Source organism: Spea bombifrons, chromosome 4 (genome assembly GCF_027358695.1).
Source record: "Spea bombifrons isolate aSpeBom1 chromosome 4, aSpeBom1.2.pri, whole genome shotgun sequence".
NCBI lineage: Eukaryota > Metazoa > Chordata > Amphibia > Anura > Pelobatidae > Spea > Spea bombifrons.
In genome coordinates, this window is record NC_071090.1 from 12,125,924 (window position 1) to 12,151,819 (window position 25,896).

Sequence of the window (25,896 nt, forward strand, 5' to 3'; positions counted from 1 at the left end):
TCCCAGAACCGGTAAAACATAATCTGGAAGTAAATTATGATTTTATTTGGGAGGCTGGCAAAATAGATTATTTAGGGATTGCTATGCCACTTAAGATCTCTCAGATAATAGAAATCAAATATTCAGGACTGAGGGAAGACTTGTGCAGACAAATTAGAGAATGGAAAGGCTTATTTGTTTCATGGTTAGACAGAATGAACATACTAAGAGCCTATATAATCCCCAAATGGCTCCATTTATTATGGATGATACCAAAAAAACTTCTGTAATTTGGATTAGATTATTTCAAAAAAACATTGAAAGATTTATATGGGCAGACAAAAAACATATATCGCTGAATATTCTATTTGCCAGGAAAGATAGAGGTGGGCTACATGTACCCCATTTAGGACGATACGTTCAAGCCAGCATGTTATCTCACATTACAGAGATACAATATAATCAAGGTAAAAAGGAAGACTGATATTACATTGAGCGAGAGTTTATTGGTACATCTAATTTAGAATGTATGTTATGACTGCACCAAAACAAGTTGGAAGCCTTAAAAAGCACTATGCCGACTTCAATTAAAAGCTGTTTAGAATTTTGGTAAATATTTAAGAGACGTGTTAACATGAAAGATATTATATTGACATCATCCCCTCTAGAAATTTTAGAGAATATCCCCCAACTAAGTCTTCGTTATTGGAACAACTACAGGAACTGTAAGATAAAGGATATCATATTATCGGGAAAAATAAAATCTTTTAATCAGCTTTCTAGAGAATATAAATGTAAAAACTCAGAATTTTTTAATGTACTAAGGATTAAAAATTATCTAAAATCACATTTGTACATAAACGGGATTCTGATACTAGAAACATGATTGAGGATATGTTTACGACCGAACTTATTATGAACAGTTTGAGGAAGTAGTACATATTATTGGAAAAATTAGAAACCACTATTAAGATAAAAGCTGTAGACTCATTGCAAAAGGAACTAAATCTTCATATAGATAGAAAGCAATGGTTAAACAGTATGCTGGAAATTAAAAGAACTACTCACTGCTTAAATATGGTTGAGTTACACTATAAAGTTCTGTTATGATGGTATTTATTTAGTTCCTGTTAGGATAGCACAATTTACTCCAGGAACTCCATCTGACTGTTGGAGATGTAGACTGGAGCAAGGCACTTTTAGTCACATATGGTGGAGCTGCTCCAAGATTAGACAGACTTGTATTTAATTATTTAGTATTATTTCCAATCTTACAAATATTATTTCCGTACTCACACCGGAATTGGCACTGCTGCATCTTAATATGGCCACTATACCCCCCAACAGGAGAGCCTGGGTCATACAATGTTTTTAGCCATGAAAATTGTTATTGCCAGGAATTGGAGACAGCAAGAGGTAATACCCATTGGGAACATCTTAAACCAGATATATTTTCAATGTCAAATGGAGCGGGGCTATTGTCAAACACACCGGGAGATTTATAAGTTCCATAGAATCTGGGATGCCTGGCTGGGTGTCAGGAACTGAGTCCATACAGATGACTGTAACGACCCAGAGCGCCCACAGATGGTTTCAGGAGTTGCTGCGCAGTAGCGGAGTTGGACAGGGCCCAGCGCAGGGCGACGGCACTCTCTTAGCATCCTGCACATGATTCTACTGCTATGTCATGCCTACTCCAAGGTGCCTACAGGATACCTCCAAGTTCTGCTTTGTTCTGGACTACATCAGCTGCTATGCTGCATCCTGCAGGCACCCTGGAGCAGGCATGAGACATAGCTCTAGAATAATGTGCAGGATGCTGCAGGTTGGGAGTACGGAAGCTAATCAGAGTATCAACAGAAACGTAGCAAGGAACAGGGAGACCGAGCAAGGAGCATCGGAAGACAGGACATACCTGCTACAGAACAAAGGTCAGGGAACAAGAGTGAGAAGCCGGAATCCTCGGACGCTTCTCCTTAAAGCAAGGATAGGACAACTTAACTGGGACATGGGGAGAGGAGAGAGGAACCGAAATCCTCAGATGATTCAGGGTAGGAGGGCAAAGGTAAATAAGAGACAGACAAACATGAATACAGGACTAGCCTGGTATGTAAACAATGAGTATTTAGTTCCAATGAGCGAATTGTTGAATGCGTGAATGAGCGTGAATGTTCTTGTCCACGGTGGGAAGGGACCCGTGGTTATTGGAGTCCGGTTATTTAGGTCCCCCTCACCGATTGCCGTAATTTTTACGGTTTAGACATTATTGTTACACTGTTTTCTATATTGATATGTTGTAATTTTGTTATTTGGAAAATAAAAGAAAAAAAAGAAAAATATTTAAAAAAATGTTTTTGTTACAAAGATTAGCTGTTTTTTCCTATATTATTAAACGTACGTTATTTTTACCAGTGTTTCAAGTTATATATTATTGTACCTGTTTCCAAAAAAGAGATGGGGAGAAAGTAGGGTAATAATAAATAGTGAGGAAAGAGGGAGAAAAAAGGGGGTATCTGATGCTATTCCCCCAGACTTTTAGAGGTTCTTACGCCCATGCCCTCACACCATTACACCACCACTACCAGCCTGAACCTTGATACAAGTCAGGATGGATCCATGCTTTCATGCTGTTTACGCCAAATTCTGACCCTGCCATCTGAACGTCATAGCTGGAATCGAGACTCATCAGACCAGGCAAGATTCTTCCAGTCTTCCATTGTCCAATTTTGGTGAACCTATGCGAATTGTAGCCTCACTTTCCTGTTCTTAGCAGACAGGAGTGGCACCCGGTCTGGTCTCCTGCTGCTGCAGTCCATCTGCTTCAAGGTTTGACGTGTTGTGCATAGATGGTATTCTGCATACCTTGGTTGTAACAAGTTATTTGCCTTTCTGTCATCTCAAACCAGTCTGCCCATTCTCTTCTGACCTCATCACCATTTTCGTTCACATAACTGCCACTCACCATTCTCTGTAAACCCTTGAGATGGTTATGTGTGTGTGAAAATCCCAGTAGTTCCGCAGTTTCTGAAATACTCAGAACAGCCGCCTAACACCAAGAACCATGCCACGTTCAAAGTCACTTAAATCCCCCATTCTGATGCTTGGTTTGAACTTCAGCAAGTTGTCTTGACCACATCTACATGCCTAAATGCATTGAGTTGCTGCCATGTGATTGGCTGATTAGCTATTTGTGTTAACAAACCATTGAACAGGTGTACCTAATAAAGTGGCCAGTGAGTGTATATACACACGTTGTCTAAAGCAGATTCTGTAACCCTGACAACAATTCTAGTGAGGAAGGTACTGCAGCCTTTTGTGAGTATTGCATGTAAAGATAAGGTAAGAATATTAATCAGTGACTGGATAGACTGACTTGACCTATCCTCTTTCATTAAAAGCAATGAAATATGTGACCAACTTGTGCACATTGTACACAAAGCCAATGAGTGACTTAAGAGCCCAATTAATTTTAAACATGCCCGATAAACCTAATTGATATTTCCCAGTTTAAATATGCCACACACACGAGAGCTACAGACATGGACCAACAGGTCCGGACTGGCCACCTGACACAATAGGCAAAAACCAGGTCAGTCGTGGCAGATAGGGCTACATACTTATCAATGTTGCCGCTCTAACAGCAAATCAGGTCCTGCAGTCTGTTGCTGCATGCTACGAATGTAAAAAAAAAAAAAAAAAACAGAACGTGCAGCCACATCTATGTGCAGCCTGTGACCACATGTACATCATTTGGTGGCCAATGGCCCTAAAGTGCCAGGGCCGCTTAGTCATCCCCAGTCCTGCCCTGTGCACTGACTTAGGGCCACAGACATGAATATATGTATACAATAGTGACATATGTTTTAGAGCAGTCAAATGTTAAAAACCATCTCATCAGACATGTGTTAATCTGCATTGCTGCAGTGTGCATAGATTCCACTTTGACCTCTTAGCTAATCTGCATTCACTCAGAGGCTCTCTTTCTCTGATAGATTTGCTGTGTATGTATGTATGTGTGTGTATGTGTATGTGTGTGTGTGTTTCCCCTGCTTCTCCTTGCCTTTTTTTTTTTTTTCCTCCAATCCCTCTGCTTTCTCTTAGCTTTCAGAAGCAGTGCGGGCGCTCAAGCTGTCAGACACTGGATCTGCTGCCTCAATACACGTAAAACGGATCTCATTTCTTAAATATTAATTCTTCCAGCCTGGCGGAATGTATCATTACAGTCAATGTACCTGGTAGGGGGTGGGGAGGGGGGCACGACGGGACTATTCCATTTGCAACAAAGAGAACGGTGGAGGGGGGAAATCGGAGATGTGTTCGCCAAAGAAGCCAAATTTTGGAAAAAATACCTTATTCCATGTACCATTTTTACACCACAAAATGATCGTGTGGATACTCCTGCTTTTCTCCATCATCCAATGGTAAGGTCGCCGTGCTACATTTAATTATTGTTTGCATTGTATATGCGAGAATGTGTGTGCGATCTTGTGTGTCTGTGTGTATTAAGGGTATATGTATATATAAATACATGTGTATGTAATTTGTTATTTTCAGATTCCATGTTGCACAGTGTGTAGTTTTAGAATCCAGTGTCAATGGCATTTTGGGGATTTTTTTTTTTAGACGTCTAGGATCATTTTCACCCTAAAACAATATCCGTTTATTCATTCATTACGTGTCAATGCAGTGGGCACATTTAATGAAGGATCATGAAAGCCCCAGGTGGAAAAATATCACAGCTGCATATGGAGAAAAAAAAAATGGGATCCTTGCCTTTGACATAGTCTTTCACATCATAGCGTTTTCATATCATTCGGTTGTTTACCGTGATGAAAAGAAAAAAAAAGGAATTTGCAACCGATTCGTATCTAGTCTATTGGAAACGTACGGGGGATACGGAATGAGCGATTCAGCACCTTGGATACGGTACCTGATTCCACTAGAAATGATGGGATACGTTCACATTTCTGTCGTGTAATTCTACAACCAGTTATGCACTGTGTATATTTTTTTTTGGTAATATACTTTGTTTTCTATAGAAAATGAAGCTGCACACATCTAGCTTTGAATTGTACCTCATTATTTCCCACACCTATTCCTTGTGGCTGGATGCAGTAATGATGCTGGTGCTGAAGCAGCCCTCCTTAGTGAATCACTATGGAGGGAGAAACACTTGAATAGGCAGAATATGCCATGGAGAATGATTGCACTGCTAGGTCATTCATAAGCTGATCTCAGCTTTTGTTTATTAACGCTGACCTTTTTTTTTTTTTTTTTTTGCATATGCTCGGTGGACGTACGTCTCACATTTATTTTGACAATATTTTGATGAAGAATTGGAGCGAACGCATTTTCTTTAGCAAACCATTAAGCACTGCCATGTTGAAATGTGCTCATTACGGAGCACAGTTTCCAGTGGGTTTCCAGTGGTTGTGTCTGTTTCTGCATTGATCCCTGGGATATCTGTGCTTGCATTTGAAATCATCACCAACATAGCACTGTGTCCTATACGCAAGAGCAATAAATAAAATAATAAATAATAATCATTTTAAAAATGTTATAATTATGCTGAAATTAAGGACACACTTGTGGAATATAGTTTGTGTAGCACTATTGTATCACTATGGACATGTCACAAAGCTGATTAAGTTTGTAAACTTTTACAGTTTTTAGTCAATTCTGTGTCAATTTCCCATTAATGTTTTAGTATTTAAGGTAACACCGGTTCTGAATTGAAAAGGCTTTTAAACTATAAAAAGGTAATATTTCATTGCTATTTTAATTGAAGTAGTGCATTATAAACTATAGGCAGGGTTGTAGACATTTACTACAACCTATGGGATTGCTTAGGCCTGAAGTAGGTAGCTGTAGGTAAAGGGAACTGATTTATTTATCACATTGATATTGTATCCGCTACAGAATGCCTAGTCATAAATCGATGCACCACAGAGATATAGACACACATTTATAGACGCCCCGTTTTCTTCTGGGGCACTGGTTTCTAGAACAAATATTTTTTGCAGTTTTAATTCACACACATTTTGCTATCATTAAGTTTTTACGCTTTAACGTTTGAAATATGTAATTGTCTTAACTTACGGCAGGCCGAGACTGGCCATCCCACACACTGGGCAAATACCTGAGCCACTGTTCGACAGGGCCCCAAACTCACTCAATCTGCCACTCAAGGGGCAGATAGAGTCCTGTAGTATGAGGCAACCAGTTAGATACACCCAGATGCCCTCTGCAGGAACATAAAAATGCTATGTACACCTTTACCCCTTGGCGACCAAGGAAGTAGGGTATATATCACAATATAATCTGGTTCTTAAGGACCTAAGACGTATGCCCTAGTTCATGGCAATTTTGCTCTGGCAGGACTAAATTTCTCCCAGGGGAATGGGAGATAAGGCTGCAACATCATAGCCTGGTCTCTCCTCTAACAGCTGGGGCCAAAATGTGTGGCCCCAATATGTCAGATTGAATGTAATGGTGCTCAATTAGTGTGGTATTACATTCAGCAGGGATTAAAATGCCTGAACTGGAGTTCGGGTAATTCGTTTTGGCAACGTCATTGCTGACGTCGCTGGGGAATCCCAGTAATATGTCAGGGACTTGCACGGCCTGTAGAGACCCTAATTGAGTACCCTGCAATTGTAACCCACTGACTGATTGCACACTGTGCTTCCTCCCTATGACAGAGCTGTCACATGGCTTCCTTATTTGCAATCAAAGGGCTCCCTGAAGTATTCCCCTGGCTGCTGTAGAGGGAAACCCCTCAGGGGAGCTCTCTGCTGTACAGGGGATCCCTACAGTGGACCCCCAGTGACATCACAAGAGTTCCCCTGTGCTAATTAGAGATCCGTGGGATCATAAAAGACACCAAAGTGGATCTCTATATAGAGAACAGTGTAAACATAAAAAAGGTAAAAACATATTTAAAAAAAAGGTAAACAAAATTCTCTCATAACTATCCCTATCACAAGTTGAAAAAATTCCATCCCCTACAATGCTCAAGTTCTCTCAAGAAAATAAAATACATATAATAAAAAAATGCCAAGTACAGATACTATTTTTATTTATATACTTTCTTGTCTAGAATACCAGCATGTGGTGATACATTAAACCTCTTTTTTTCTCTTTTCTGAGAAAAGGTCACATCAGTTATACATTGGTTCAATGTATAATTAAATGATTCACACACTGCTTGTAATTACAATATGTGGCTGCCATTTGCATTAATCCTTGATTTAAAAAAAATGTAAACATTATAAATATAAAATTAAATTTAGCTATCTATATTTCAGATCTTCACATAAAATGTACAATACATAATCCATATTTTCACCCCATTATGTAACCGTGTTGGCCTTCTCTCAACTAACCTGAATGTAGTTATTTGGTATTTAAAATAAACAGTTGATTCCCCATATATATTTTTACTTAATCTGTGACAGTACACGATGCTATGTAATATTTGTAATAATCCATCAACAACATCTAAGTGTTCTTGATGCCATTCTTTCAATTAAGGAGGTAACCTATGTGACCTATTTGGTTCCAATGTCAGTTTTTGATTCTACTATCTAAGGTCAATTGGCTTGAGATTTGCAGAGCTGTTAGGAAATCAGTAAACAATAAATTAACAGTTATAATCTCAACCCCAGTGCAAAACATGTTTAAAATAAATCATGGAATGAATATTGTCATAATAGCTATATTAAAAAAAGATGTCTACTTCCATCAGATGCCTCTAGACAGCCAGATATGGTGTGCTAGTGCTATCCATATGTTCAGGGCATATAGTTATCCACATATTGAAAGGGTTATTTCCTATTGCTAACCATCAGTGCAAGGGTATCTGATAATGTTGGCTTTAATTTAAAGCAGCAAGACAGTAACTACTTGGCTGACATTTTTATCAGGAAAATAAAAACATAGCTCTTTCCAAGTTCCAGCTAAACTGTAAGTACACTTTTTAAATAACTGTTAATATTTCTATAGTTCCATATACAGTAGCTACCAAACCTTCAGGTGCTCTATGTACAAAATGTAAGGTAATACAATGTATATTTCACTAAGATTATTTGTGATTGTGTTGCACCACTGCCCAGCTCCCAAGGTGCAGGAGATTTCAGAAAGATTCTGTTATTTAAATCTTGGTACTAAGTATTAACATGTAAGTGGGTTAAATCCAGAAAACGTACATAAGGACAATATTACCCATTCAGCTATGAAATTTTAAAAACTATTTTTATACAAGAAACTGGAACACAAGGTCTCAATGGCAAACATTTCACAGATGGAGAATAAGAATATGTTAACGTAAATTTCTTTTATTTAAAGGGGACAGAGGGTTCTTGCTTTTGTTCCGGTCTTTGTTGAGATTCACTTAGGATTGTATTTTCCGAATTAGATTTTTAGCTATTCATAATTGCATCCTAAGAAAAAAAAATGAGCCGACATGGCTGATGGAAAGGTATGGCTGAAAACAAGCAACTAGTTATTATGTTTTGAATAATTCCCAGAATGAGATTCTATAGCAAATGAACGTTACAACAGTAAGGTAAATACCGATAATCAGGACAATAGAATGCTTCTATTGCAGTAAGAGCTCCGCTGACTCTGTATACTGCATAGTTAAGTCAGCAAAATCTCCTCAAATGGATCAGGAATTATGCATTATCAAGGGCCAGCTCAGCTCTTCTTGCTGGAGGAACTTGCCAGTGCCTTTCAATTTGCATAGTGAAAACCAGAAAGTTAAAACCATACCTACGCTACAAATTCTCATGACAAATCTCTCTTTAGTGAATAGGCTAGAGTTCCTTTTTTTAAATGCTGTAGAAACATGTCAAAATACCACACTAACATACAGTGAAGGAAAATATTATTTGATCCCCTGCTGATTTTGTATGTTTGTCCACTGTCAAAGAGATGATCAGTCTATAATTTTAATGGTTAATTTATTTGAACAGTGAGAGACAGAATAACAACAATGTTGTAATAGTGTGACAAATAAGTTATAAATTGATTTGAAATAAGTATTTGACCCCTTTGCAAAACATGACTTAGTACTTGGTGGCAAAACCCTTCTTGGCAATCACAGAGGTCAGACGTTTCTTATAGCTGGCCACCAGGTTTGCACACATCTCAGGAGGGATTTTGTCCCACTCCTCTTTGCAGATCCTCTCCTAGCCATTAAGGTTTAGAGGCTGACGTTTGGTAACTCGAACCTTCAACTCCCACCGCAGATTTTCTATGGGATTAAGGTCTGGAGACTCCAGGACCTTAATGTGCTTCTTCTTGAGCCACTCCTTTGTTGCCTTGGCCGTGTGTATTGGGTCATTGTCATGCTGGAATACCCATCCACAACCCATTTTCAATGCCCTGGCTGAAGGAAAGAGGTTCTCACCAAAGATTTGATGATCCATGGCCCCATCCATCGTCCCTTTTGATGCAGTGAAGTTGTCCGTTAGCAGAAAACACCTCCAAAGCATAATGTTTCCACCTCCATGTGTGATAGTGGGGATGGTGTTCGTGGGGTCATAGGTAGCATTCCTCCTCCTCCTCCAAACACGGCGAGTTGAGTTGATGTCAACGATCTCGATTTCTGTCTCATCTGACCACATCTTCTCTGAATCATTCAGATTTTCATTGGCAAACTTTAGATGGGCCTGTACATGTCCTTTAAGAGAGTGCTACTAATTTCAGCTTGTTACCTGTATAAAAGACACCTGGGAGCCAGACATTTTGCTAATTGATAGGGTATCAAATACTTATTTCACTGAGTAGAATGCAAATTTATAACTTATTTGAAATGCGTTATTTTTTGTTGTTATTCTGTTTCTCACTGTTCAAATAAACATACCATTAAAATCATAGACTAATCATGTCTTTGTCAGTGGTCAAATGTACAAAATCAGCAGGGGATCAAATTTTTTGTTGGGCAAACTATAATCAAAGTTTTGTAAAACCTGCATTACATTTTCTAAAAACATCTAAACATTTAAGAGTCTACAAAAATAGAAGTGGGTGGGTGAAACATAATTATCATTATATTCTATCACAGTTCCAGAAAACATTAACTTCATATATATCACAGAATAAAAAAAACAGCATAGCCCATGAAAATTGATGTAAGAATGTCAATAAGGGAGGAGTATCTATGCCAGATATTTATAATTTACAAGAAATTTGCATGCTTACTCATCTTAACTGGAATAAGGATGACGCTCACACATCAGCTTGGTTTGATATGGAGAATACGGTATATAAAAATTTTCGAAGCCTATACACTATTTTGGACAAATTTAGAAGACACTAGAAGACAACATGATGGAGATTATATGAATTAAAAAAGTTTTATAAGATTAACGGATATTACCGAAAACCCAATGCTTGAGGAATTTCTAGGGAAACAACTTAAATAGAAATTGATATCAAGAACTGGAAAGTATAACTCCCAACAGAAATGGAAGTCAGATTTGGACAAACCATGTAATACTGCTAACTGGTATCACGCTTATACGCTCGCTCACTGTATGGGAATACACAAGCTGTGTTTTAAAATTCTTCAGAGATGGTATATGGTTTCAAATTGAGTGCTCAAGTTCAATAGGAATATATCAAACATTGTTGATGTTCTAAGGAGATGGACACGCTGTACCACATGTGATGTCAATGTGAAGAAGTGGCGGGCATCTGTGAGTGTATTTCCTCATTATTCCAGTTAGTTAAGACTAAGATAATCATATGCCCAAAGATGTTTATTTACCACTTAGATATTCCTAATTGCACTTGGTATCAGGAATCTTTGGGCATACAAATTGGTCATCGCGAGAAATTGGAAAAGTATGGGAAACTGCTCTTCTCAGATCCAACTCCAAGGCAGAATGTAAGAGGGAATGAAGTAGAGGACTACGTTGAAAGTTTATAAACATCTGGGTGTCCTAGATGGACCGTGAGCATTAAGAACTAAGAAAACCTAAATTTGTTAAGTGGCATGAATAGATAATATGACCTTTATTTGATGAGCCTGACCTTCCTTGGGAACCTTCCTCCTAGATTTTTTACAATGACCCGTTGTCCTCTTAGCTTTCCAATCCTGTAAAATGTTTGATGGGGTGACTAACTGCTACCTATCAGTTTTGTCTCTTAATTTACAGTGTCTGCATGTAAATCAGCATGTAATATTGTTGATAAACATCCTATATGGACACCTCTGTTTGTATGTCTATGCTATTAAAAGAAATATATAAAAATTAATATTATCTAATAAATGACGTAATTAGTAGTGTGTATGAATGGAAATGGGTTTTGGTGTTGTAATTTGCCTACAAGTATATACTATAATTAATTACATCATGTTTTTCACAGGACCACTGTTACAACCATTACAAATGGTGTACTTAAGTTGTGACCAAATAAAAAGTGGTCAGCGGCCTCAAATATGCACACATGGGACAAATATAGGATGTGTGCTGCTATTAGTATTAAAGCCTTAATCATTTTAATATCAAAAATATTAATAGTCTATAAATGTGAATTTTTAGATTGTAATTTTTTTAATACACCCCTAGCATCATGTGTTGACAAGTTACCATAAACATTTATGTAAAACATGCCTTATGTTTTAACATTAACTTAAACAAGCAATTGAGCACTTATGCGTGTATTGTTAATTATAAAAACTTTACTAACTAAATATTGATATTATTTTTAACAGAGTATAGGCTTCCTTTTTTAGTCTTATTAAGGTCATGGCTCACTATAGGGCTTAAAGGGAAAAGCCTCATTGGGCCATAGGGTCTGGAAGGTCTACCGGGACGCGGCCAGGAGTACCCGCTGATGTCAGCGGGCTGTCCCGTGACGTCGGTGGGAGTACCCTTTGACGTCGGGGGCAGTTCCCATGTATGGCTATAAATGGCAATATCACTTTTTTGTCCAAACGTATTAATTGGAGTTTGCCAGTCTCTGACACTTTCTGAGTGCTTCTACAAAAAATCCTGGTGAGCAGGGTTGCCATTTTGGGTATAATAATAGAGTAATAATAATAAATACACAAAAGAAAGAAAGAATTCAGTGCATACCCAGGGATTTAAATAACACCCAAGACATAGCATAAATATTGGAGAATATATGACCATATGTTGCTTAGCCCACCACTACAAACTCGCCAAACTTGGGATGCTCTGACGTAATGGTGGGCTAAACAATATATGGTCTTATAGTGTGACAGAATTCCTAATATTTATTCCTTAGATATGTGTTTTTGGATGGTATTCATTGGTTATACACTGTATTTTTGTATGCTCGACATAAATTGAACATTCTGTATGATCTTCTCAAATAGAGACTCATTTTATTTATTGAGACTCAAGAGTCTTCATCTTAGTATGCATGTTTTTCACTTAGAGTTTCTATCGTTTTTCTCTTTGTGGTCTGCAGTCCCTTATGCTTAATGGCCTTGATGACATCAGAATTAAAAGCTTTTTTTATTGGTGCAAAATTCCCACTATTTGCTAAATCTAGGCCATTGTACAGATCTAAATACCAGCTGTTATCCAGATGCAGTATGTCAAAGTGATAAGCTTACAATCATCTAATGCATTAAATTCTTACAGAGCAGAGAAGCCATTTTATATAATGTTACCAAGCACAAAATACATTAGCTACTTTCATGCTGGCTTTGGAAGGGTTAAGTTGGTTACTACAGACTAAATTTTGTACAATGGACGCTTTCACAGATGCTGTCACTTGAAATATACTCATTAAAGCGAACAAATATTGTAATTTAGTAAACACTTCTATAAGATTGCCTTACAAGGTGAAGTACTGTAGGTTAAAGAGACATTCTTATTTAGACTATTAGTTTATCTAAGCAGGAATAATTTAACATACTAATGTAGGTTAAAAAAAACACAAGTACATCAAGTTCAACCACACTCGGGGGACTGAGACCATCAATCCCCAGGCAACAAAAAGTAATGCCCCCCCCATGGTAACGCCATTTCCTTAGCCATGCCCTATCAGGATCATGCTTCTTCCTGGTTAAGTCCCTCCCTGGTGGTAACACCCCACATATCTAATTTTTCTGTATTTGTACTAATAAAAAGATAACTTTAACAGTGTAAAAAAATTTGGTTTTCATAGTGCATCTCAAAAATATAATTCTTATTAAATAATATGGGCCGCTATTGAGAAATACAACAATATTGCACGAGTAATCTTAAATACATAAATATATAAATACAGAAACTCAATATGAAAAAATACAAAAGTAAATATATTTACTATCACTGTACACAAAAACTAAAAAAGAAATGCAAAGGCTCTTGAAAACATAATAAAAATTTGACACAAAGTAGGTCTTATCAAACAACCAGACTAAATGAGTGTGATTCCCGCATTAACTCTAAAGACGCTGCAGAGGAATCTGGTCTCTGTGAATACTGGGTCCTGATTTCTTCCTTCCAACGAACAGAAGGTGGTATCCGAGAACTTCTGGAGCAGTGCCACAGGTTTTTATGATGTTTTATACGACTGAGCACTTGAGCTGGTCACAGTGCCTCACCTGGATGTAAGTGTATATAATAAAGTGTGCAGATTAATTCATCTACAGGTCTACGCTATATATATTCTTTTTTCTTTCTCCAAATATTATTCATTTTGTTTATCCATTTAAAGTGGAATTTCTCTAATTTTTTATGGTCTTTCGAAATAGAAATGTTTTATCAAATATGAGTGACTCAACTGTTATAAATATGAATGTTTCCCCTAAAACTTACAGTAGAAGAACAGTAGATTGGCTTGGCTTAAGTTTTGGCATACAAATTATAGATGGAGCAAAGAGCTGAGTTCAAGGGGTAAGTGGACTGAATTGTCCTCAATAGGTATAAGGCTATGGGCTCATAGGGTAGTCCTTAGGGTGCTGACACTCCAGACCCATTTAAGGCCCATTCACATCCCTTCATTCTAGACACCCACTTGAAGGGCCGTCACCCCTGAACTTCATCCCAGACCCCCTGAAGGGCTTATCACTCCCCTGGGCTGCCATTCACTGTGTTGTAACGTACATGAGGAAACTGTGGGAGGGAACTCTCTAAAGACAGAAAGCCCACATGACCACTTCTTCCTCTCTTCTTCTGTCTTTCTCTGCCTTTTCAGCAACATTTAGTATAGTTCATCTCTGGAGGGACGCATACCTGGGGCCGGCCCTTGTGTTACCCCCCTGATGAGTGGCACCCAGGGTGGACCAGCCCCCAGGTCCCCTGATCCTTGCATGCCCTCAATCCGTTCCCAATGAGTCAGTCTCTTCCTGACCACACTGTTTATCCAGAATAAGGCAAAAACTCACATTGAAGTGATTTCCTATTGTGCGTTACTGGATCAACAAACTATTATTAATCATGTCTTTATGACCAGTTATAATCGTGAAAAAATATTCCGAGGCTCCCCTGACTTTTTGGCTTTGTGTTTTTTGATCGGGCTTCTAAAGTAATCCTTTGGACTTTGTCAACCCTTGGGGCTCAACCCCTGCAATTAGGAAACTCCCTGTTATTAATAGCCATCACATTCTAGGGGACGTTTGTGACAGATTTATTGATGTTTCATGTGTCAAAATATAACAGACACGATTATTTCCTTAAGTGTCAGACTTGTTTACACAGTATAGTAGTAATTTAAGGGTTATTCTCAAAAAAGTATGTTTCCACACATGAGTATGCCTTTGTATAAAGCCATGGTAGCACAATTTGCTATGGAATACACTAATTGTGATACAAACAAATCTTTAACTTCATTTTAGGTTAGTGTATGTCCCTAGAATAAAGAACAGTACATTTAGCAAATATCTGTATTGAAATATATATTTTTTCCCTCTATCAATAAGGTATTTAAAGCTCATGACCAATGAGATTCAATATAAGTTTAGACTAATATTGGTGTCATATAACAGGAAGAACTTCAGCCTGACCAAATCATCCATGGTTAACATCAATAAAACAAAGCCTGGCATCTAGAGCAGTGTTAATTAGCTGCAAAAGGTCTGCAGAAATAGCTGGTTGATCAGCCCACATTTTTTAAACCTAAAATAGAACAGTTGATAAAGATAGAAACAGATTTTCAGCAAACATTTAGTTCTGCAAAAGTGACTCAGTACGTAGCAAACTCTGGTTTCTACAGATATTTAAATACAAATCAAATAAAGGCTTATATATTTTTTGGAATGGTACAAAAACTTAGTGTTCAAATGTTATTATCTGTGTGAAAATGCAATCAATGTATTTTAGTCAATGACAAACTGAAGTGGAAATTGATTTGATGAGAATTCAGTTAGGGCTAAATTTGTATCCAAGATGGCTCCTAAGGGCAAGCATTAAAATATGAGCTTCTTCAACTGGTCTCCAGTAATGATAGAGAAAATAGCTCACCATAGGCAAATACATTTTTGTTATGTATAATTGATTAATGTTTTAATTTTATTGAGACATAAAGCACATATTCCACAGTATATTTGATAATGATTTAGATACCATCTCAAGAAGAAACATCCAAGGGTGTCAAAATTTATTTTACTATTTTTAATTTGTTGGCCCATTAAAAGGTCAATATTGACCAAAAACTCTGTCCATTCGTGTGCACAAATACACTATAAGAATAATTTTTAAAGACACATTAGTATAATACATATATTATTTATTCATCTACCCATACTCCATTCCTCGGTTAACTTGTCAGATCTACATTATATTTTTAAAAATGAGTATACATTATTTTTTGGCATACTGTCAAGACCAAATTTTATATATGAAAACCCTAAGCTCTTTGCACAGAGGTTTGCCCAAGTGTTCTTATAAATTGTAGGAACTTAAGTGTTTTTTCCTCAGCATATCTTCGGGCGGAAAAGATTAAATGATACCAGTATTTTGTCTTGGGGTTGATGTATGTTGAAGAAAAGTTGCCCGAATTGCTTTTAAATCTTAGCTAAAGCTGTGGGGGTGCAGGTAGGACGTAGGACTGGCCATCCGGCATTGTGGGCAAATGCCTGGTAGGCTGGTGCTACCCACGCTACAAAAGTGTGGGGTATGGCCATAGGCAATTAATTTAGGTGGCCACTGTCCTTAAAGTGCTGGGGCCAATTTGTTTTGCTCTACTTTAGTACTATTGGGCTGGAACTCAGGGAGAGAGTAGAAAGAGTGAGCACATCAGGTATACTTCCAACCCAAGCGCTTTCTGTTAGACTTGTGTGCAATGGTATCCGTAATGAACAGGAAGGTACAGTGATGCTGGTATGTATTTGCAAATGAACTAAGGCTGTGGACAGTTTTCTTCCAGTCTGTTGTTTGTGTTATTATTTCCGGATGGTGAGGAGAAGCAAGTTCTTTTCTAAGCTGACATATGGGTTTTAGGAATTTGATTATTTTAAATGACAACGTGGTTTTAGGAAAACTAAACTTTTACTTAACAAGAAACTCTAATATTATTGCAAAAATTCAATTGTAAAAGTGAAAAAAAATGTACATGTATATCCTAACATGCAAATAAAAGTTTAAAATTGCTACACAAAATAATTATTTTATACTGTAAGTATTCATCTGAAAGTGAATAATGTTAAATTTAGGGTGACGATAGCCTAAAAACTAATACATTCAGTGAATTTGTCAATTATTTTTTTTACACCGCAGGCCTAGCGTGACCTATAAACCTAGCAGTTTATGCGTAAAGCTACTGAAACTAAGTATGACACAAAGGTTTTAATTATCTTTTATTATGTTACATGTTATCCTATTAACGTGCATTAAACAGAATATGCAAGAATATTATACCTCTGTGCAAAGCATTATGCCTTAATTAAAATGTGACTTATTAAGAAATATGAAGAATCACAAAATTTAAAAAGGAGCAGCTCCATTTCAGCTACAGAGAAAGTACATTTTACTTGCGCTAGAAAGAGGCACCAAAAGTACCCTCATTACAATGTACTAATACATTTGAGACCCATATAAGCTATTTTGTCCACACGCACAGCAGATAACAAGAGGCCATTTATTACGATTAGAGATACTGTGCCTAAATCAAAAAAAGGACATTCCTCCCAGAATTGTTTTTGTTTTATAAAGTATGCAGTCAGAACAAATGTAAGACTTAATACCAAAGGCAAATTAAAATACACTTAAGTGATTATAGGGATGTCTACAACGTTTCTCTTCTGAATTAAAAAATATGTAAACCTTCCAATAAGTTAAAAATAAGGTCACAATTAAATCAGTCCCGATTAAATCAGTCATAAAACCAATTTCTAAATGTATACTCACTAGTTAGCAATTAAACGTCTAGGAGGTAAAATAAACTAAAAATATTGCCATACAATATTTCTAAATCCATGTTAATTTAATGTTTTTAAAAGTTATTCGTTAAATATGGGACAAAACATCTCGATGTCCCTTACTAGGCTTACATTCATCACCCCACTTCGTACATTGGAATTACTGATCCCTGGTCTACTTATATCTCATTGGACTCGACCTAGTTTTAGGGTTCTGAGCGATCTTCACACTGACAATATCTTGTCCTCCTTTACACACCTCTCTTCCACACATGGCATCCCACATCATGATTTCTTTAAATACCTACAAATTGGCCACCTGCTTCACTCACTTCCGAATTCAATCTCTCACAACTCCCGTGACCTCCATTCAGTGACTTCTTATGTAATCTGGCCCCAAGGTTTACAGGGGCGATTTCAATTTGGTATTCTCTGTTAATTCCTCACTTTTTCTACCTGCAAACTCCCCCATATGATAGCATGGGAAAAAGAATTACATCTTAAGTTCCCACTGGCTTGAGTCAGAGGATATGATGAGAGGGGTGTCCCACTGCACTAATAATCTTGAATTACAAAAAAAGCTTAGCTATTGCTGGTACCTCACTCCTGTTCGACTGTCTTTCATGCTGAGGTCCCAGTCTAGGCTCTGCTGGAGAGGTTGCGGACAAGACGGTTCTATGGTTCACATGTGGTGGAGCTGTCCAGTACGGAAACCACTTTGGGAGACAGTGTTTGCTTCCTTTCGTCCTATTTTTCACCTTGAATTTGATTTTCTCCCTGAAATTGTCCATGTTTCCGGACCCTATCTCTAACCCTATCCGGAAATTAATTATACATATTTTTTTGGGCAACTAAATTATATATAGCCAGGAAATGGAAAAGTACATCTCCCCCTAGTTACACTGAAGTTGTCTCTACTCATTGACGATGATTCGTTCCACCCCCTTGGCTCATAGCTATGTGCAGGGAGTGGTGCCGCACCTGACCGGCGCCTGCCATTCCAATGTGTTATCTATGCATGCTTGTTACTGACCGAACATGTTTTTCCATGCCATATGGTTAATTTTGCACTGTTTCGGCAAAATACGATGTATTGCTACTACATGTCTAGACGAGACTAGCTATTTTCCCCACTCGTACTATTTTGTTTTGTTTTCTTTTTGTGTTACAAATTGTTTATTCGAAGAAAAAAAAACCTCTCACCAAGCTACTATATTCCTCTCCGCTTGGCATTCACAAGGTAACCTAATGATCTTTTATTGTGGTAACCACCTTCTGAGCTCCCTACCTCCATTTTACACGATTGAGGTCATGCTTTTTCCATACATGGTGTTTACTTTACATATGAGCTGTGTCTCGGATCTGAATAAAAAATGTAATCATAAAAAAACTATTAGTCTATTAGAAAATACAGTAATTATGTAAAGATTTTAAAATTATAATTTCAATTACATTTACTTATACCGATTGGTGAGGATTATATGATTTCACCAACATTAAAAGGTTTACATTTCGACATCAGGCAGGCGAGTATCATATATTTGCCCCTAATATTGTTGACTAATGTAGAATTCAACTATTTATGGGCTTTTTGCCACAGAAGTGTCACTTCTCAATAAATTTATCCACATTAAATTTAATTAATTGAATTACCTGCTGCAAGTGTATATGTTTTAAGCGGGATAAATCCATGTTGTTTTTCATTTTGCAACCTAACCATTATTTAAAAAAAAGCTTATAGTCATATATTACCAGCTGGATTTTTTTGTTTGGATTTTTACAACAGCACTATGTATGAAAAATACCAGGATATTCAGGCAAGATGCTACAACTTGTTCAGGAAAATGTTTAATAAAAGATATGTAAATATATCTTCAACCATAGAGAAAACGCTGAAATGAAATCCTGCCTTTTTATAAATGCTTTTACTTCCATACTCATGTTATATCATGCTAATCATATATGTTTTCTATCAAATATACAATATATGTAAGGCTAAAGAAAAGGCCACAGAGTTCCAGGCATCGCACCTGCCAATAAAACAGGACCGGAGAGGCCGAAGCAGCAGCAATGAAGTGTCCCTTCTGTCACACAATAAATAAATGTAGGCCAAGCAGATAAGCTGCGCACTCACATATGAGTCACTGTTATCTGCTTGGCCTTCATTTATTAATATATGTAAGGCTGCCCGTTTAAAAGGGAATCTTATGTTTAGTTTATACGTGAAATATTTTTCCAGATTAAAAAAAGTTGATGGTTTTTTGATAAAGCCCCTCCATAAACATGTTATGTGGACTATATAGTTTTATACAATGATTGCATAAGCGAAATATTTAGGGAAAATATTCCAGCTGTGAATCATACATGAATATAATTGAAATATATTCTTTTTTTGGCATTTTCTCCACAAAACCGTTTTTTTGAAGTATCTCTTTTTTTAGGTAGCGTATGTAAAGTAACCATTCACTCATTATTCCAGTTTTCATATGAAATGTGACAGAATCCTTTTATATGACAAATAATAAAAAAGGCTTTTGTGCATTGGCAAATACAGTTTTTTTATGATTTACTGATTAAATCAAGAACATAGAACAGTACATATTCTTTACCTATCAATAGGTTTATTAAGAACAAGCAAATATTAAGAAAATGAATTGATGTGTCAAATATGAGGTAATGATCTTTTTGATATTGTTATAATTTAAGTAAACACAGATAATATCATGATTAGTTAAATCTTCAGATAATTATGAAGCAAATAAAAAAAAAATGTTTTAGCACAAAATATTTAATTCCCACAGACACATTGCAATGTCATACGTGTGAATGTAATCAGTAATATTAATTGATATATTATTGTCATTCCTTCTATTGGAAGTCATACATTATAAGTTATTAACCTTTTTTTGATTATTTTGATTAGTCTAATTGTTAAGAACAACAGGGTATTTTCAGAATTTCTGATGTTTTCTGCTGTATTATAAGCCAAAGAACAAAAAAAATTACATTATATTTGTTCTTTGTACACAAATACATTAAGGCCCAGCAAGAAAATGCTGGCATGACAAGAATCATAGAACAAAATATAATTTAAGCTGCATTAATATGCAAACCATACTTCATATTAATTATTAAATAGAAAGGTTTGCCTGTTGGAAATGGGGTTTGTGGTGAGAATGTCATAGGGATTCTTATATTTTTTTTGTACAATAAAGCAAACGTAACCTACCATTTGTATTTTCAACCACAGCAGGTGTATTGTTAGGTGGCAGAACAAGAAATGTAACTGTGGAAAATGATAAAATGCAAATATGCATTTATCCATTTGGTTTTGCCATGGAGTAGAATTGGTAAATGTTTTTTTGAGACATCCACTACATACAATTTACCTTATTTTCACAACTTCTTTATATAGTATGTGAAGAATTATGTGTTGACAATATACTGCTCGTTAGAACTTAATCCTGGTGCCCATATAAAAATCAAATTTTTATTTCAAATGCCAAGGATGTATAATGATGAATATTGTGTATTTTACTCATAGATATTCTGACCAAACATTAATCAGCAAATGCCTTAGGTGCCATTCTACATGTTAAGCAGTTATTCTGTGTTTTTTCAGTCAATAATCTCTAGTCAATCACTAGACAATATTAAACACATACCCTTTAATACTTGAAAGTGGCAAATAATAAATCTATTGCAATTTTAAATGCATCATTTTAACACTAAATAATTTCCATTAGAACTGTGTAATAATGTTACCTTGATCATATTTTGTTGGTCTGTTCTTGTGGTGTCTTTAAGAGTGTAATTAAGTCAACTGGTCAGCTTGCCCACCTTCAGTAGTTTTTTATATTGTATTTTCATTTATATATAAGATAAACATGGTTGTGAAGCTCTGCTAACATTTCAGGTTCAATTGAAAGGTGAGGAGAGTAAACTCTGTCTCAAAGTTGAATTTTAATGTTTTCATCCCTTCTGTTTGTCTTTGAAACATAATTCTAATCACATATATAACACATTCTCACAGCAGAGTTGGATGCTTTTTAACCATTCTTTTAGTATGTCAGCTACTAAGCTTGTTTTTTTTTAATGCAGCATTTATATATGTAATAAAAGTGTACCTAATGTTTTTTCTTAGTTCAGTTCAAAAGGAGGATGAAGATTATGAAGATGCTCCATCAAATAAGACATGGCTACTGACACGAAAATTTCATGATAATGATGTTACATCTATTTTAAATGGTCTTTTGAAGGGGTACGATAACAAGTTGAGACCCGATATTGGAGGTATGTGTGCCTTAAGCATGTTTTAATTTAAAAGAGTTAATGAAGTTGTCTAACAATAGGTAAAATTACAATGTTATTTTAAGTGAAAATGGCACACTTATACATATGTTTATATCCAACTGAATAACATATACAATATGACCAAAAGTAGACACCTGACCATCACACTTATATGAACTAGTTGGACATCCCATTACAAAACCACAGGCATTAATATGGAGTAACCCTCCCTGGTTTCCACTCTTCTTGGAAGGCGTTATCCTAAAGAGCATATGTGAGTTCAGAAAATGATGATAGATTAGTAGGCTTGTCTTACAATGAGCATCCCAATTCATCTCTAGCATGTTCAGTTGGGTTAAGAGCAAGACTGTATGTAAGCTGCTCAAGCTCCTTCTCACCAAACTGGTAAAAACGTGTTTTTATTTACCTTGCCTTGTGCACAGGGGCACAGTTATGCTGGAACAGGAAGGGGCTTTCTCACAACTAGTGCTAAAAAAAATGACAGCATACAATTGTTTGAAATGTCTTTTGTAGCTTTAACACTACCCTTCAATGGAACTAAGGGGCCTCGCCCAAACCCTGAAGAACAACCCCAGACAATTATCCTTCCCCCCTACCAAATGCATTCCGGTAGTTAGCATTTTCCTGGAATATGCTAAACCCAGGTCCCTCCATCAGCTTTCCAGATGTGAAATGTGATTCATCACTCCAGAGAACACACTTCCACTGCTCCAGAGTCCATTGGTGCTGTGCTCTACGTACTTCAGCACTTGGCATCCTCACTAAATTGGCATGTTCTACCACTTTGTGGCTGAGCCGCTGTACTCCTAGACGCTTTCTCTTCACAATAATAGCACAGACATTTTACAGACTCATGGCAAAGGTGGCATCATTTACTGAGGTCTTCTGTACAACCCATTCCACTGCCAACGTGTGTCTACGGAGATGACATGTCTCTAACTTTTTACACTTGTTAGCAATAGGTGAGGCTAAAACACCTAGATTCAATAATTAGGAGTGGTGTCTACATACTTTTAGTCATATAATATATATAACCATAGATATCTCATTGCTTCACACATTTCTTTAGTCTGCCTTCTAAATCATCATCTTAACTTCATCCATTAGTCATATTTATCTCAGGTTATTCCCCGCAGGTGCTGTCATTATGTCAAATCATTACTTTTAACTCACCTGTAATATTGCTAAACAGGCGCGGTACAGTACAGGGAATAGATGTAGATCACACAACTTGTGGGTATTGTAACAGGAAATTTCCCGGTGGGCCGGCCGGTCCGTGGGCCGGTTGCCAGCAGACCAACATTTAAGGCGCCGAATGAAATTAAAGTCGCCGGCGTGCACACAACTTACCTGCGCATTGGCCGCATAGTGTGCAAGCAGCCTCTCGGCCAGGAAAAGCAGGAACCCAGCGGAGTCACGTGAATGCACATCACATGACTCTGCTCCGTTCCTTCTTCCCCTGGGGGGCGTGGCCAGAGAAGTTGTTTGAGAGGAAGCAGCAGCACCCCTGCAGTAGTCTGCGAGTGAGAGATCTGCAGTTCAGGCAAGGGGTGGGGGAGGGTGTATGAGAAAGTATGTGTGATTAAGGGAATGAATGAGTATCTGTAAATGAATAAGTATATGAGTGTGTGTGTGGGGGGGATGGCATGGCATAGGGAGCCTGTAATCACACTCCTATCATGCCAAGGTTCTAGCATGTGCTGGCTGCCTGGGCATGATAGGAGTGTGATTGCAGTTAGACATTATATATATATATATATATATATATATATATATATATATATATATATATAATATTGTTAATGGTTTTTGGTGTGTTAACCATTTTTATTAAAAGTAACAGCAAAATGCAATAACAACATAAGGGATCCATGTATTAAGTCGATATCGTGGCAAAGGTGATAATTGTTAACTTTATTTGCATGCGCCTACCCAGAATCCCTTGTGGTTGTGGAAGGACCATGAGATTTCTGAGGGAAAAACAAGCCTTCTGGCTTGTCTGGTGTCTGTAGATGAGTGTTTAATAATGCTTCTACTACCCCTTAAATTTAAGTGGAAGGGTTTCCATCACCTTTTACCCACCATAACCTATGTAATAATATATATATATATATATATATATATATATATATATATATATATATATATATATATTATTACATAGGTTATGGTGGGTAAAAGGTGATGGAAACCCTTCCACTTAAATGTGTGTGTGTGTGTGCTGCTTGCAATATACATTTTTGATCAACTAGAGAAAGAGAGTGTCACTTACTGTTTATAATTTACATAATGTTGCATTTAAAAACTGTATGTTTGCAATCAATTCATGTATGTAACTCTTCAATGAGCATGTAAATGATCCACCAGATGGAATTATGTATACTACACACTTAGAGTAAATTGTGTTACTAAGAATAGTATATTATAAAAGACAAAGGAACATTGGTATAGTGAATAAAAGCACAAGGAATATGAATAATACCTATAGTTAAAAACATATTCTACAATCAACTGTAATTGAAATATTACTATTATGTAATAATATTAGATGGATATGTAGAAACTGTTTTATTGGAACAACATAAAACCAAAAATAGAAATTTTTCATAATTTTACCAAGGAGATACAATCATATCATAAGTAATGTAATTGGTGGCATTATTCAGAACTTAATGGAACAGGTAGCAAATATAAACCAACACTCTTCTAATAGTTCCCTTTTAATAGGATTATAAATCAGACGTTAATTAGGAAAGAGGGTAAATGCATTGCATTTCTATTCTACACTACTTATCTGTAATTATGTTCAATAATTACACAAACAAAACAATGAAGACAAATATATATTTGTTTTATTTTTACCTGGTAGCATATCTCATTAATTAGGCTCAAAGCCTTGTTATCTGGCAAAATAAGTTTATTTGCTACAAGAACATCTGCTAGAGATCTTGGTTGTCCAGCTGGGAGCCATGCACACTACGTGTCGTCTACACTGGCATTCATTATGTCCTTAGCATCCCTTATAGCCAATATGTTTTATCATCTCAGGCCAAGTGCAAGAAAAGTACAGATTTTAAGTTTGGTAATTTCACCTAACTGCTATTAAAATAAAAATGCAAGCATACAAAAATGTAAATAAAAAAAATTCTCATAACAGAGAATTGTATTACCACACTATTTGATATATATACTATTTTGAAAAAGTAGTTTAGATGTAATGTAAGGAACTATCATTTCATTAATAAGGCAGTAAGGTGTAAGTAAAGCAGTAAGTGTAGCACCATTTGAGCAGTGGTATAGGTTAATGCAGGTCAGGCATGACACTATCCTGTAAATCAGACCAAGAAACAAAAGGGGTTGAGGTTTTTAAGACAAAAAAAAGTCTAGGAGGGCTGAATGGTATCTTATCAAAAGTCTATGTTTCTGTAGTCAACTTTATGCTAAAGCACATTTCTACTTTTGAACATTTTTATTGAATTTTCAAAGATAAAAACAAAAACAAGGAAACCAGAGTACAACATAATAAGAAACAAGTGGCATTGCGAAATGACACAGTACCCCAGTAACGTCCCCCAAATGACCATTGAATGAGAATATAAAGAAGTCTAGCATGAAAACTCTAATATATTATTCCCTCCCCGCAAACATTGACTTGCAACATGGTTATCAAGAACAAAGATAAATTCAATTATGTAGTCACACTCTGTCCGTTGTCAAGTAAACCATTGAATGTCTTATGGAGCAACTCTACACTAAACCAAGACGTATGCTGCAATGTTTGTCATATCTGACGTTTCAATATATTGTCTGGTGTGTAAAAAACCTAAAAATCGATTTGGTGTCTCTTTCTTTGTTCAATGATGTGTCTAACCAGTCCATTCTGAACAGTAATAATAAATTTTTTTTACGTAACAGAAGCAATGAGGGTGGTTCAGGGTGTATCCACTGATATAGTATGGTATTTCTGGCCACAGCCAGGTCGATACGTGTAAGAGAAACATGTGTTGAATCAGGTAATGACAACAGGCCAAGAATCACAGCCTCTAGAGTGATTTGAAGATCACTGCCACTTAGGGCGGAAAGAAAAGTTCATATACTACACCAGAAAGAGCGTATCGGGGGACACGACCAGAAGTTATGATACAGGTCTGACCACACTTGAGGCAAGAATCTGAGGGCAGTATTCCCATAAGAAATTGGCAAATGGGAGAGAGAGATGCCTGATGAACAATCTTTAACTGCATTTCAACATAGGTGCTGGCCCGAAGTATCCTACA

General features: G+C 36.6%; 1 protein-coding gene across 2 annotated transcripts in view; it reads left to right on the plus strand.

Annotated features, from left to right (window-relative positions):
• Positions 1 to 4,220: 4,220 nt before the first annotated feature.
• GABRG2 (gamma-aminobutyric acid type A receptor subunit gamma2) overlaps positions 4,221 to 25,896 on the plus strand; it is a 47,718-nt gene continuing 26,042 nt past the window's right edge. The window contains exons 1-2 of one of the 2 annotated variants that reach the window (XM_053464718.1): positions 4,221 to 4,400; positions 21,450 to 21,598. In XM_053464718.1, coding sequence (XP_053320693.1) covers positions 4,291 to 4,400; positions 21,450 to 21,598 — 259 coding nt within the window. In that variant the 5' untranslated portion in view covers positions 4,221 to 4,290. The remainder of the gene's footprint in view (positions 4,401 to 21,449; positions 21,599 to 25,896) is intronic. The other variant, XM_053464719.1, reaches the window with a different exon arrangement.